A 15,414-nucleotide genomic window follows, 5' to 3' on the forward strand; every position below is an offset into this window, starting at 1 on the left:
CTGTTGAAGTGTTTACAAGGCAAATGAGGGGCCCACAACTTTGCCCCCTTCCCCAACATAGGGTCGGAAAGTGCACATATTATACACCTAGAGCTTAAAAGTAATGAAGCATTTAGAAACCAGGACTTAATGTGGAGGATGATACATTAATGGAGGGAAGACCAAATGGAAGATGGCACTAGCCGTCCCACAAATAGAAATGAGTGTTCTATTAGGAACCCAAAGTGGTACAGCCCCACTTCCCCAGAGCGCTTTAAAAATAGTGCAGACACTCATGCCTCTAGTATGATTCAGTTCAATTCCTCATTGAATGAGGGAATAGACCAGCAGACTTCACACCATTCTTTTCCTGTAATTCTCCCCTGTGCAGTTTGGAATTTCTTGGAGATGTTTCTATAAAAATAGAGATGCCATCATCACTGTCGTCATTGTCACTGTTTTACAATAATAAAATAAGGTGCTGTGCTGCCTTTCTGTAAGCTTTAGACTATATTTCTTATAAAACGTCTGGGGCTTCAATGACAGTGACTCACCCATTATAACACCATGAACTGCAGTCCCATAAAAGGAAGGTACTGGGGAAAACCAGCTTCAGTCTTAAATTCTTTCCTTGCGAGGCTTGCTTTTTGGCATTCTTCTGTTGACATCAATAGCTATCAGATCAAGGAAGCGTAACCAGTGGGCTGTGTTCAGATCCATTCTGCATACATTCTGTTATTTTCTCAAAATGCTGCTATTCTTGTGGGTTTAAAAATAATTCTCTCCTGGGTTGGGGATTTAGCTCAGTGGAAGAGTGCTTGCCTGGCAAGTGCAAGGCCCTGAGTTTGGTCCCTGGCACCAAAAAAAAAAAAAGAATCTCTCTTAATGCTTATTCCAGAATTCATTCTCTCTTAGTTTCCCCTTCCTACCCCACCCCAGAAGCCAAAAGCAAAAACATAACTACAAGTATCTCTCCTTTCTGTGTCCCCTGGGCTCTGTGTACCACTGCACACTCCTCATGCCCACCACATGAAAACAGGTGAGTGGGGGAATGGTTGCTCACATAAGAGGAGGAGAGAAGAGGTGCTGTCTACAGTGTAGGACCCCAGGATCAGAAGGTCCTTGTGTTCATCCCCAAGAACCCTCTCTATGTTTACTACAATTCTCATTTCAAGAATTCATTGGACCCTTCTCAGAATAGTGTCTGTAACCCTAAACAGAGTAAAACCTTCATGTTTAAATGAGAAGATGATCTCTTCTCAATGGCTGCTTTAGCCTTAGTTCAAAGTAAGCGTTAGCCCCAGGTGTGACTGTGGGCTGAAGAGCTCTCCTGTAGGCCCCACACTGAGAGACCCTGGCACCAGCAGGGTGGAGCTGCAAGGAGCACCACAAGGGACCCTGACATACAGCTCCAACAAGCCACAATTCACTTGGTAGGTAGGGTGTGGCTTGGGGACCTGTCTCTTCATCTTTCTTGCCTGCAGGAGGAACTGCCTTTCACTCCTGACAGAATACTATAGTACTCAGACTCTCATCAGATCACTGACTCCCCACCTAGGGGGCTAGCTGAGCATCACTGTTGGGCCCCTTGCCTTGGCACATGGTCCCCGGGTTCCACAGCACCTGAGTGTACCAGTAGCCTCCTGCCTGATGGCTCTGTTGCACACTGCTCCAGCACTTGTGAAGCAAAGGACACTGTGCTGCCTCACGCCACAGGTGCACCTGCTGGGTTCTACTCCCACGTGAAGCTCCTGGGCCACAGCACAGCTGTGGGCACCTCAGGATTACAAGAAATTGGGGACACTTGGGCTAAGAAGGGTTGATCCCCCGCCCTTTTTTTTATTTTGGCAGTACTGGGGTTTGAACTCAGGGACTCATGCTTGCTAGGCAGGTGCAAGTGCTATACTACTTGAGCCATCCCCCAGCCCTCATTTTTTTTTTTTTTTGGTTTAGTTTATTTTTCGGATAGGGTCTGGTGTTTTCACCCAGGGCTGACCTCAGACTGCCATCCTCTTATCTACACCTCTCAAGTAGCTAGGATTACAGCTGTGAGCCCCTATACCTGGCTTATTTGTTGAGATATGGTTTTGCTAACTTTTTGCCAGGGCTAGTCTCAAACTGTGATCCTCCCAATCTCCACCTCCTGAATAGTTGGGATTAAAAATGTGCACTACTGTGCCCAGTTCAAGATTTTTCTTTTAAGAGAGTAATTCTATGTATTGTGTCACAAAAGTGACATCTTACTCACCCTTGCTTGAATTTTTAAATAATATATTAGATCTAAAGATGCATGCCTTTTAGACAATGCAGAATGTTCTGTGCTGTCTCTGACCAAAAGAAGAATAAAACCAAGCACAAAAAGCTAAACATAAAAATACAAACTACAGAAATTTTAGGAGAAAAACTATTTTAAGAATATAAAGGAAGGCTTTCCCAGTCAGAGAGGAAACTTAGAAGCCATGAGGAAGAAGATAGTCTTTGATGGCATGAAGATGTATATCATTTACAGAGAGACACATAGCAGTGTTGAAGAGATGACAGATGGGGAGAATATTCTCGACACAAGTAACAAAGATGTGTAGCCATTATATGTAAATATTTGTTATTAAACACGTAAGAAATAAGGGAAAAAACTACAAATAAACTAATGTGAACTAATAGGATTATGAAAAAGGAAAATTCAGATTACCATAGTTATAGGAAAAGATCTGAAATTACAGTAATTGAGGAAATGCAAATTAAAACAAGGTATGTTTTGTACCTTTTCCTGGAGGCCGGGTCTTGCTATGTAGCTTAGGCTAGCCTGGAACTCATTATCCTTCTGGTTTAACTTCTTGAGTGCTGGGATTACAAGTGCCATCACACCTGGCAAGGTACCTATTTTTGCCTGCAAAATTCATAAAAAGGCAGGACCATACTGAGAATAACCTTTTCATAAGACAAGGTCTCCGTAGCCACAGGAGTAAAATGGTTATGCCCTTGAATGAAATTTCACTTTTAACAAATCTTTCCTGCAGGTATACTGACAAAGGTGTGTCAACACACAAGTACTCATGGTCACACATACTCACATAAGGATTTTTGGTCATAATTTAAAAAACAAATACAAAAAGAGCAAACTACCTGAGCAGCCACCAGGTAGAGAATGTGTATTTCAATAGATAGCGGCCATCAAGAACAAGAGTGGCCTCTGTGTGTTCTTGTTAAAAGTGCCCATGATGTCGTAAGTGAAGAGAGGAGAGCAGCATATTTGTACAGAGATTCCACTAATGAAGAAGAGGCCAGGTTGAGGAGTAGCTCAGAGATAGAGGCCTGTCCAGCACACAGGAGGCTTGGGGTGGGAGGGTACTGTATGCTGTACTGTTTTCTCTGTGTTGTTTAAATTTTCAAGAAGTTTTCATTATTTTATATTAAAAATCCTTTTCAGATGAAATTCAATTATATAAAATGACCATAGAGTTATGCAAATACAACTTGATTTGTTTTGCTACAAATGATTATCTGCATAGCCTTGAATATTCAGGAAAAGGTGATCTAGAAGAACATCTTCCACGCAAAGCGTTGACCTACAAGGACTTTGGGCAGGACCCTCCCGTTATTATGTTTCTCTCTCCATATCCATAAAGCAGTGAAACGCTCTTGAGGAAAGACAACACTGGGAAATCCTGGGGCAGGCTTTAACCTAAACAGCAATTGGTGAATACTATGCTGTTTCTCTTTAAATAACAAGAATTCATAATTCATAATAATAGTGGTTGGTAAAACCGGGCATTATTTAGAGCTCAGTCTACATTGCTATGACGGCTGCTTTTGGCCTGAGCACAGTTAGCTCCCTGACTCCTTTATGCTCTTCACAGAGGTGCTTGCCCTGGCCTAGATCCTCAGGGCTCTTCAGAGGTGGCCTCGTTGTCCTTGGCTGCCAGCATAGGCCTCTGTCTTGTCAACAGTGGCTGTCCTGACAGACACCCCTCCTGGGGTCACAGGTAAGAGCACGTTCTCTGGGCCCAGACGTGCTCCCAAGTCATTCTTTGATTCACCTCTTATTGCCAAAGCCACTTAACTGCCCACCAGTGATTACCCAGTGCTCAACACCAAGAATCTGAAATGAGCAGGCACACGTCATTGCTCACAAAAAACAGACTGGAAAGTCACGCAGTCCTGTCTGGTATCAGAAGTGATGAAGCAGGGTCTCCAGACGGGCCAGCGGAGCATGCAATGGCATATGGGAGCAGGGTCCTAAGAGGGCCTTCTGTCTTTCCAGATGGAAGAGGAAAGAAGGTGAGAGGAAAGGAGCCACAAAGATGGTGTTTCTTGGTTAACAAGCAAGTTACGCTTCCCATAACCCTTGAGCATAAATAAGGTCGCCTTTCTCTCTGTGCCCCAATTGCAAAGGTCCCACGAACCTACTCTATGACTGCCAGCAATTTTAGTCTTTTCCAAAAGGCCCCCACAGTGAAATTTTCTGATAAGCCTTAGGAGTACATAAATTCGGGGACTATCTTTGCCATTTCTTTCTCACAGGAAGTAAGCACTCAGATAAACTCCTGGGTCTGAATTGGGGTCTAGGCCTCCTAAAAATCTCACCAGTCAGTCATTAGGCCACAGTGGGCATCCAGAGCAATGGCAGCTACTTGGGGTGGAGTGGGGAGCCCAGCACCAGGCCTTGTTGACTGTCAGCTCCAGAGCTGCTCACAGCATTGCTTCCTGGGCCTCCTCAAGTCTTCCATGTCCACTGAGAAGGGCACTATGACCTATGGCCTTTTTCTGCCAGCTAGGGTGCACCTGACAAGTCTCCTTGGGCCCAGCTGCTCCCACATGGTGGCTCAGCCCCTAGTTTCCTCACATTCACTCCCCATTCCCCCACCCAGATAGCGCCTCTCTTAGAGGACCTAGCTGAACAGGCATGTTGGGATATCTTTTTCCTTAGGGTATGGGGTCTGAGGGTGGGAGTGGAGGCTATTGCCAAAGGGTAGGGCATGGTGGGATCCAGGAACATTCTCCATCCAGCATCATCCTAGCCCTACCTCATTCCCAGGGTGTTCAGAGCAGGTGCAGAGAGCTGTAGCTATGGAGGGCTGTGTGCTCAAGGCAGAACAGTCATCCTCCATAACGCCTAGTCGGCATCCGTGGATGTGACTGACCACAGATAGAAAATCAGTAAAAAAGTGTCTGCAGTGAGCATGGGATTTTTTTGTCTTGTCATATCTCCTAAAGGTTACAGTATAACAAGTATTTCACAGCACTTTCTTTGTATTGGTATCATGACTAATCTAGACACGACTGAGTGTGCTGAGGACATGCATAGGAATACCACATTTTATATAATGGATTTGAGCTCGGAGGAGTAGGGTGTCCCTGCAGGCGTCCTAGCCCCATGGACACCGACTGATGACTGTCTTACAGTGACAGCACTGCCCCACCTCTCCCAGACTGACCTGTCTTCTCTCCGTCACCCCTCTTTACTTTTACGCTTCCTTTTAGAGGGTGGGGAGATTACTGCTATAACAGTGGGCAACCTTCAGCAGAGCCAAGAGCTGGGGGTCAGAGGGCAGGAACCCTGAACCCTAAACCTGCCGCCTCCCTGCAAGACAGGGCTTTCTCTTGCTCTCTTTTTTATTGGCATATACTAGTTGTACAAAGGGATTTCTTTGTGATATTTCCGTATATGCATATGATATACTTTGATCAAATTCACCCCCTCTGTTACTCTTACTTATCCCTCCTGCCCCCTTTGTAAACAATCTCAGTGGGCTTCATTATTCTATTTTCATACATGCATATACAGTTCTTTAATCATATTCCACCCCCACCTCCTTTCATTCTCCCCCTTCCTGGTATTTCTCATTCCCAAATGATTCCTCCATTCTACACTCATTCTTTTTGTTAAAGCTATGTGAGAAAGAATATGTCCTATTTATCTTTCTCAGTCTGGTTTATTTCATTTAGTGGATGGAATTCCAATTCCATTCATTTTCCTGCAAACAACCTAATTTTCTTTCTATTTTTTTTTGGTTGGGACTGAGGTTTGAACTTAGGGCTTCACTTGCAAAGCAGGCACTCTACCACTCGAGCCACACCTCTGGTCCAAACAACATAATTTCATTCTTCTTTATGGCTGAATAATACTCCACCATGTATTTTCTCTGTCTGTTCATCAGTTAATAGACACATAAGCTGATTCCATAGCCTGGCTATTGTGAATAGTGCTGCTGCAAACATGATGTACAGTATTGCTATTGTGTGCTGACATGCATTTTACATATTACATATGCATAATGACTTACGTATATTAGGATGTATGCCGAGGAGTGGCATAGCAGGATGATATGGTAGTTCTATTTTTCACTTTTAAGAAACCGTCACAGTGATTTCCACGGTGGCTGCACTGATCTCCAGTCCCAGCAGGAGTGTATAATAAAGCCTCTTTTCCCACATCCCCGCCAGCCTTTATTGTAAACGAGGGCTTTGGAGCACCTGCTTCTGCCTGCCAGCTCACCGTCTCTCATTCTGGATACCACTCCGAGGGACTGGACTTGTGTGTGCAGCAGGTGGTAATGGCCAGTGGAGAATCTTTGTAACGGTGGTGGTAGCAACGCAGCAGTGACCAGCACACTCAAACATTGTGCTCACAGGACTGGAAGCAATAGAGGTGTGTTTTCTAAGTCACTTTGAGGAGAGGAAGCTGGAGATGTCCTCCTCACTGCTTATTTTCCCTTCAGTACCCAGCTCCAGTGCCACCTCTGGCTCTCTACTTCACTCTAAGATGGGTTCAAGTTTTCTAGAGAGGTTACACTGGTAGACATAGCTTCTGTTTTGAGAGACTTTCTCAGCTCTGCTGGGCTCAAGATGGAGGGATCATCTGACAGGAAGGGAGTTTAAGTGATGGGAGCCTAGGATCCATTTCCCAAGAGAGGGTAGCACTGGAGGCCTGCCCAGTGTGAGCAGGTGTCCCCATGGCAGCCTGCATGTAGTGAGCTCACTGGGCTGAACTTTGAACTCCCTAGTGTCAATGAGGACAGTCACAACCAGCACTTCGGAAGCATACTGGAACCTATAGAACACATTTTCTTAAGGTCCTCTTATTATAAAATTGCAGTGCCAAGGGCAGTGGGTTATGCTTATAATCTTAGCTACTCAGGAGACATAGATCAGTTGGATTATGGTTCAAGGCCAGCCTGGGCAAAAAAATTGGTAAGATCCCATCTCAACAAAAAACCCAGATATAATGGTTCATGCCTGTAATCCCAGCTATTGAGGGGCATTGGTAAGAGGTAGTGGTTCACTGCAGGCCATGGGCAAAAGCATAAGCCCCTATGTGAAAAATAACTAAAGAAAAAAGGGTTGGGGTGTGGCTCAAGGGGCAGAGGCTCTGAATTCAAACTTGCTCTTTGCAAAAATTGCAGAGCAGGTCCATGAACTACATTAGGCTGAGAACCGAAGATCCCTTGCAAAGGTCCTCACTCTCGGGGCAATCCTGAGCCCTCGGGAGCAGGACTGAACTTTGAGACATCTGTGTACCCAGAGCACAGCCTTGGAAATCCCGCAGTTCAAGATTTGACTCCCAGCCCAGTCAGCTGCCAGCTCCGCAAATACACTTATTTTCTTCTCCTCCAAAGTGGGGCCCCAGTTTCTGTCTCCCTGTGGGTGGCTCTGTGGGGACCAGATGTGTGTGAGGGGCCTTCGCTGCCTGGTGTTTGTGATCATTGCAGTGCCTTGGAAGCAGTGCAGAGGGCAGTGGTTCATGTGCTTTCCACTTGTCTTGCAGCGGAGCTGGAGTTTGCCCAAATCATCATCATTGTGGTGGTGGTCACGGTGATGGTTGTTGTCATCGTCTGCCTGCTGAATCACTACAAAGTCTCCACACGGTCCTTCATCAACCGCCCAAGCCAGAGCAGGAGGCAGGAGGACCCGCTGCAGCCGGTGAGTGTGGCCTGGGCCTCCCTGAGTACTGCCAGGCCCCTTTCTTGGGTCCCCATAGTCAGGCAGGCCTAGCAAGGGCCAGGAACCAAGACCACCTATTATGTCAGTCCACTGTAGTGCCAGAGTTGCCAAGGATTTTCGGTTGAGAGTTACCATACAGAAAAGCACACGCATCCTAAGTGTTCAACTCAGTGAATTCTCACACACTATACACGGCATGGGGCCAGCACCCAATCAAGAAAGGGACATGACAGCCCCCAGAAACAAGCTCCTGTCCCCTCCCAGCCCCTCTCAGTCCCTCTCAGCCCCTCTCAGCCCAAATTAGCTTTGCTGGGTTTTGATCCTTGTGTTGGATGGGTCATGCCCTAGTATGCTCTTGGGTCTGGCGTTGCTCACTCATCACAAGGTTCTGTAGTCATCTCTTCTTAAACCTGGTCCTGGAGGTGACCTAGGGATGAGCGATACACTCATATATCACAATGATGCACTCATTTTTCTTCAGGGCTTGGGTACCAGTTGGCTGGAGGGGACAGTGGGATGGTAATTTGAAGGGCCTCCTCAGGTGTGCAGTCTGAGTGGTTTGATCAAACGATCACACACGGTAGTTTTCCAGGGCTTGTCAGACACAGGCAATCTGGTACCCTCAGGCTACACCATGCAGACTCACTGGGTGCTGTACTGTCCTGACGCCTGTCAGTCATTGCACAAGGACAGCTCTGTTTTTGAGAGAGAACATATTCTTTCAAAGATCTGAGTTTAAAGACAGGACAAGAAAATCTGTCAAGGTAGCAGTTTCAGAAGCACAAAAGAATCATCCATCTTTGCTTTGCCTTAATATAAGGACTGTAAATACCCCCCAGGCATTTGGTGGTTGCATTGCCACCTATCACAGGCAGCTCTCAGGCTTCCACAAAGTACATCTTATGACTTTACCTGTATGCCCCATTTCACACTTTCTACTCAGAAGCCCCAAAATGATCCCTGAACAGAGCACACAGGCTTTTCCAGTCCCCTGGTTGGTCCCCTTCCTTTGCCTTCCTCTCAGACTTACCTGGGGAAGAAGGCATCATCTGCTTGCTGCCTTCCAGAATCCAGGCAACTCCTTCTTCACTCCTCAGTGCAGACCTAGCCCTCTTGCTATACTGTCGTTGTGTATTATGTCCTGACCATACATGTCCACACCTGTGCCAGCTAAAAGGCACAGCAAGAAAACAATTAAAATGGCAAAAAACAAAGCTTCAACATGTTTTTACTTAGAAGAGGTCTTGTATTTCATTTGGCCCTGTGGTCCTGTGAAGCTCTCTCTGGGAGCAGGTGGGCCACAGGGCTATCTGACTGACCAGCAGGGCCTCCCATTCTGGAATTGAGATGGTGATCGAATGACCAGAGGGCCCTCAGGACTGCACACTGAGTGGCAAGTGATGGCAGTCAGTAGCTGGTGAGTTGTGTCCACGCAGGGGCTCCTTGCTGAGGAGACTCTCCATGGGCATTTGGAAGTGACTGAGTGGCAAGTGATGGCAGTCAGTAGCTGGTGAGTTGTGTCCACGCAGGGGCTCCTTGCTGAGGAGACTCTCCATGGGCATTTGGAAGTGGTGCCCTGAGTGCTGCTGGGCTGGTGCTGAGCCAGGCCGGAGGGGCTGCTGCACATGGCACGGCCTTTAATTCCTGGGCCACTGTGTTCTTTCTTTCCTCTGAGTGATCCAGATCAGATGCTCACGGCCCACAGGCTGCTCCTGCAGCAAGGGACTGTTTGATGTTTCATGAAACTCAAGGTGTGTTTCAACACTATGACCAGGGACACTGCTGTCGCATATCTTAACTCCATGTCCTGACTAGGACCATTAGTTTACTTTATAGTTCCCAAAAAGGGGAGAAAGCGATGAGGAAGAAAAAGACCCTCCTCTCCTGGACACTGTCCCTGACCTAGCCCCCTGAGGTCCCTCACAGAAGTCTTCCTCCCTAAGTCCTTTTAAGAATTTCCTGGGGAAGGGGAAGGAAATCATGATCCTTTAAGGACTGGAAGAGTGGCTCAAGTGGTAGAGCACCTGCCTAGTAAGTGTGAGCCCTGAGTTAAAACCTCAGTACCACCAGGAAAAAAAAAAAAGAAATGACTGCTCCCTCTATCCAGTGTTGGGAGTGCAGTTGATTCATTTATACCTGGGGCTCTCAACCAGAGGCAGTTTTACCCCAACTAGACATTCAACAGAAACTGGAAGTTGTCACAACTGGGGATGGTGGTACTATAGGGATGGTCTACAATGCACAGAGCAGTCTCACAAAGGACCCCAAGGTGGGGAATCTGACCCCAGGAGCTGAGTGCCATGCTGTCTGTCCAGGGAACATCGCTGGCCCAGAAGGATGCCTGTTACATGAATGGAGCTCTGCTGGCTGGCTCTGAGGTGTCCACAGAGAGAAGAGCACACTTTCCAGAGGCACAGGGACTGTGCTCGTCTGGTTCTGTGCCTTAGGGACAGTTTCCCAGGGATCTCCACCCGGAATGCTTCTTTTCATCCTGGTGTTCACAGGAACCTGCCAGAGCCTGGAGAGCTAGGCAAAATGGAAACAGTTGCCATGTCCCATCCCTGCCTGGCAGAAGCAGAGGCCCCACTGCCATTCTCTTGGTCTCAGAGATGCTGAGGTTCCCAGCAGCCACTTGTGTTTGTAAAGTGGACTGTGTCAGAAAATGTTTGGGATGAGCATGAGGACCCCTTGTCTCCTCCACCCGAGTGCCTGGCTTGGCCAGAGAAGTTTCAAGACAGCCTGTGCCTCCAGCCCTTCCCCGAGGAGCTAGCAGAAGCTGGACAGTCAGCATGGTGGCAAGGGCTCTGTCTACTGACCAAGCACTGTCATTCATCCTCAAAGGCTGCGCCTGGGGGACTGGTGTGTGCACCTTGGAGCAGGGTGATCTGCGGGGATGGCCTCACACTCTACTGCTGTCACTAGATTCGATTCTGTTGTCAAGGCCCCCCGCAGGCTCCTGAGGAGCCTCTGTTTAGCCAGCATCTGAGAACCAGGTTTGCCTTCCTCAGCACTGTGCAGGGAGGGTGGCTTCAGCACACTGTTAGTTAGTAGTGTGTGGATGCAGGGGTCCCCTCAGGCCTCTCATTGTTCTGAGTCTGTGTTACAAAGACAGCCTGACATGTGGGGCTCGGGCCAGTTGGTTGTAGGCCCACGGGAGGTCTCTGTGGTAACACCGGTGTTCATTTTTACTGGCCAGGGAAGTTGCATGCCTCTCTTGGGAGCTTTCCATCCTCTTGTTAGTGACTCTCCACTTGGGCCTAAAGGGAATGCCAGTTGAAGTTAATAAATTAGGATGTCAGTAGCTATGACCTTAGTTCTAGGGGAGAGTCCTCTGAAAGCATGGTGCAAGGGTTAGCTTTGCTCCTCCCCCATGGGCTCTTCTTTTGGGACACCCAGCACAGCACAGTGCCATGGGGGGAGGAGGCACTGCTTGCTTACACCGCCAGCACCCTTCTTTCTCACACTGGCACCTTCTCCCCTGGACTCTTCACTTGCTGGCTGCGACCATGTGTGTTGGGGGAAGGTAAAGGGGCCCTGTGTCCCTTTGAGGCAGGTCAGCCTTCCTTCTCACTAGATCCAGGGAAGCCTGGGTATAAGCGATACTGGCCCTGAATTAAGTTGAAGCAGCATTTCTGGACAAAAATGAAAAATAGCAACCCAGCCTTAAATTAAACCACAGAAAAGTAGAAGATTAAGTGATGGCTAACAGCAGTGGATGCAGTTGGACGTGAACCTGAAGTGGCCTTCCTGAGGCAGCATTGGTGGATTTCTGCAGAGCCTCCTTTGTGTGGTTTTGGAGCTTCTAGACTGTCTAGATTTCTTTTTGCTATCTTAGACTGCAGAGTGATAGGGAAATGCTAAGGAGGCCTAAGTGTGTGGGACCAGCACTGAGATATCTGCCCATGTTGCTGGAGCTTTTCTTGCCATGCTTGGGGAGGCCTGAGCAGTCGTTTCTGACATCTGGCAGTTGAGCTGACCCCATCTGGCCAACCCAGGGTATGTGGAAGATGGGCATGTGGAGGCAGATGACCATCTACTAAAGAAAGAGGAATGGAGGAATTGGGTTTTTACTTGGTTCAGCCATATACAGTTGAAGATAGACCCTTTTTTTTTTTCTATAAAACGGCTATTTCAATTTAAAAATTAACATTACCAGCTGCTATATGGATTAAATAAGTTGTAAAAATCCAGGTGCCTGGGCCTCCCTGACACAGAGAAGGAGGCCTTTTCTTTGTACCTTAACTGTTGGATAGGAGGACCAGCACTCAGTGGTTGTTCCCTCTGTTAGTGCAGAAGCTTGGGTTCCTCAGATGCACAGTGCTCTGGTGTGGGGTGTTCTGACAAAATTTCATCCATCTTTTAAAAACTGAGGGCTATCACATGAAAATAGGAGTTTATGGGGCTGGGGTGTAGATCAGCCAAAGAGCACTTGCCTCGCATGTTTGAGACTCTGGATTCCATACCCAGCATTGAAAAAAAAAAGAAAAAAGGAATTTACATCTTCTCTAGCAAGTTGGAGGACTACCTTGGTCTTCATTCTGTTATTCTAGCCTGGCTCCTCAGGCTGGGACCACAAAGCAGCCACCACTGACTGAAGATGGGCCTCACCTGTCCTTGCTGTACCCCATCTCTCTCTGGGGACCCTTGGAACTGGGGTTGGGGGGATTTCATTGCCACGTACCAATTTTCATGGTGCTGATTGTTATTTTGGGAAAACATTTTTTGGCATTTAAGCCTCTACCTCAAGGCTAAAACCAAAAACAGACCCATGAAGCCTCTAGTTTCCAGAAAAATGGAGGAGAATGTCCTTGTGACAGTGAAGGCCACTCCTGCTAGTTTAGGAGTGCAAAATGTGTGTTTGGGTCTACAGGGTGCAGCAGGTCCTACAGCTGGCCTGACAGGGTCATTTGTTGTCCCTGCCATCCAGTCATCTTCCTGGGGCAGGGCCCTCACCTCTGGCAGGAGCCTGGAGCTGAGAGAGAAGAGTTGGCCATCTGCAGCTCAGTCCTGTCACCAGTGCCTCTGTGAACCTTGGGAGGAGGGAGGATAGAGGATGGCAGTTCTGGGTAGTGGCTTACAGCCAGCATTCTTCTAAGAAGTGCTCAGGAATCTATCATGTTGGGACAGGGACTTCCTGGTGTACCCTGAGTATGGCAGGTGCCTTTCTCAGCCTGAACAGTGCCCATCCACAGCCTTCTCTAAGTGGAGGCTCTGAGGTGGGCCCCATACCTGAGGATGTGTGAGAAGCCCACAGGTCGGGTCTGGGTGTCCACTGAAGGCTCAGCATACTTGTGTTGTGTCCTGCTGACTAAAACATGCTGGCCTGTTCTACTTTAGACTGTGTTTAAAAAGCATTTATGAAATGATAGAAATGAATTATTTTCAGTAAGGTTAAAAGAGTGAACAAAGGACCATTTAATGATGCTATGTTCCTGACACTCCAGGATAAAGAAAAGAGTGCCACAGGCTTTGGCTGGCAGGGTTGCTGGGATGAAAGATGGCGGGAAGTTTCCCTGTCAGTACACAGACTCCTGCTGTGCTGTAAGTCCAGACACATTTGTTGTTGATGTTGGCCACTACCAGTCCTTCATTATTTCATGAGTTGTAGCAGCTGCATTTCTAAGTGCCAAGTAGCCAGCCAGGACAGGTCATCGCCTAACTGCAATCTTCTAGCTCTGTTTTCCTACTGCTGGCCACACTGTTTCTCTCCCTCCTTGAGTAAACAAGGGCTTTCACATAATGGAGCTGCCAAGGTGGTCATTGTAAAGGTTTTGCCCTTTGGTGTGTCCATTTGAAACATTAGAAAACAGATCACTTTAACATCACTTCAAAATGGGGACTCCCTTCAGGTATGAGAAACAGGAGGCCAAGATGCTAAGCAGAAGTTGGTAAAGATGCTGGGCCCTAACTGTTACACAGCATGTTCCCATCTGAAGAAAAATAGATAGACCTCTTTAATAGCAAGTTTATCTCTGAAGCAGTTGAGTAGTTCAAGTACCTTCTCCTCATGTCACTACTACTCAAAACAGTTTTAGAATTACCTTCAGAGCTTACAACTTTTTATTGGGGAGGTTACTGGGATTTGAACTCAGAGCCTCACACTTGCAAGCACTCTACTATTTGCCCCTAGTCCTTTAATGTCAAGGAAAACTTGTTGTTGTTTACTTCTCCATGATGGCAAGTCTTTCTTTTTCCTACTTGTTCTCTGAGGATAGATTTGAGCCAAAATCTATTTAGAGTTAAGGCTTATGAATGATGTAAATGGGGAACCTAAATGATACCATATTGGTACAGAGCCAGGTGAAACACAGTAAGACTGATAGTGCAAGGCTCTGAGTTTGACCCCACCACTGCAAAAAAAAAAAAAAAAAAAACCAAACCACTTATAAAACATCCTTTGTTTCTGGACATGGTGATAAATGCCTATAATTCCAGCACTTGGGAGGCAAGGCAAGAGGATTGAAAGTTCAAGGCCAGCCTGGGCTACTTAATGAGTTCCAGGTCAGCTTTCATGACATAGCCAGACATTGTCTAAACAACAAACAAAAAATCCTATGTTCACATAAATAGATGCTAAAGGAAATTCCAGTAATGTTCTGAGCATCTGTACATCTCAGAGTGACTCATTTGAAAATGGTTTGTATTGTGGCAAAAGATGTGTAAATAATACTTTTAAATAAAATTTATGAAAAATTTTATAAACTAATTTGTAGTAAGTTTTTAAATATATAAGGCATTTAGTATTAATAATCTAATGGTGATGTTTATTTGTTTTTTATGTAGTTGGTGTGGTTTATTCTGAAAAAAAATCTTAACGGTCTCTTAATTACTCTAATTCTGGAATATTGGATGGTTCCCCAGGACTGGCTTCTGCCTTCAGGTTCATCCCATACCAACTCTGTGGCCTTGGGTGAGGCATTTACCTGTGCCTCAGCTTCTGCCTACACATTGCCTGAGGTGACTGGGACTGATAGCAGGATCACACATGCCTAGGCTGGTAGTGTGGGTTCCACATTTTCCTGTTGCCAGGAGAGTTCTCATTCCTGAGTTGGCTTTTCTTGATGTCTAATTGCTCACTCCCCTGCCAGCAGGCTGGGAAAGGCACCTGGTAGCATCTTTTCCTCCCTAGTCTGTTGTATTGTTCTAAAAATAGAAAGGATTCCCTTTCTTTTCTTCCCAACAGACCTTCCTGGATGATTGTTTTTCTCTTAAGGGACATGCCCTAGATTGGGTTGAGTTAGGAGGGAAACATCGAGTCTTAAGAAGAAGCCTGATGAAGGATTCCCAAGGAGTAAATGCTGCAGAACAGATATTACCATGTAGAGGGGTTGCCTTTACATTTAAGCTGTTACTGCCATCTACAGTGGAAAAGACATGAATAGTAAAAACACTTGGATGGAGAAAAGAAAGGAAAGGGGAGAAAACTGATGTTAGAAAAAGATGTTGCTGAATAGCTAAAGTCCTAGAGGTCTAAGTCTGCTTTGAGATTCTTAC

General features: G+C 46.6%; 1 protein-coding gene across 9 annotated transcripts in view; it reads left to right on the top strand.

Annotated features, from left to right (window-relative positions):
• The window catches only part of Ldlrad4 (low density lipoprotein receptor class A domain containing 4), a 402,230-nt gene that overhangs the window by 379,400 nt on the left and 7,416 nt on the right, over positions 1-15,414 (top strand). For all 9 annotated transcript variants that reach the window (XM_074070391.1, XM_020180295.2, XM_020180298.2 and 6 more), the window contains one exon: positions 7,745-7,899. In XM_074070391.1, the coding sequence (XP_073926492.1) occupies positions 7,745-7,899 (155 nt within the window). The remainder of the gene's footprint in view (positions 1-7,744; positions 7,900-15,414) is intronic.

This window comes from Castor canadensis, chromosome 4, assembly GCF_047511655.1.
Source record: "Castor canadensis chromosome 4, mCasCan1.hap1v2, whole genome shotgun sequence".
Taxonomy (NCBI): Eukaryota; Metazoa; Chordata; class Mammalia; order Rodentia; family Castoridae; genus Castor; species Castor canadensis.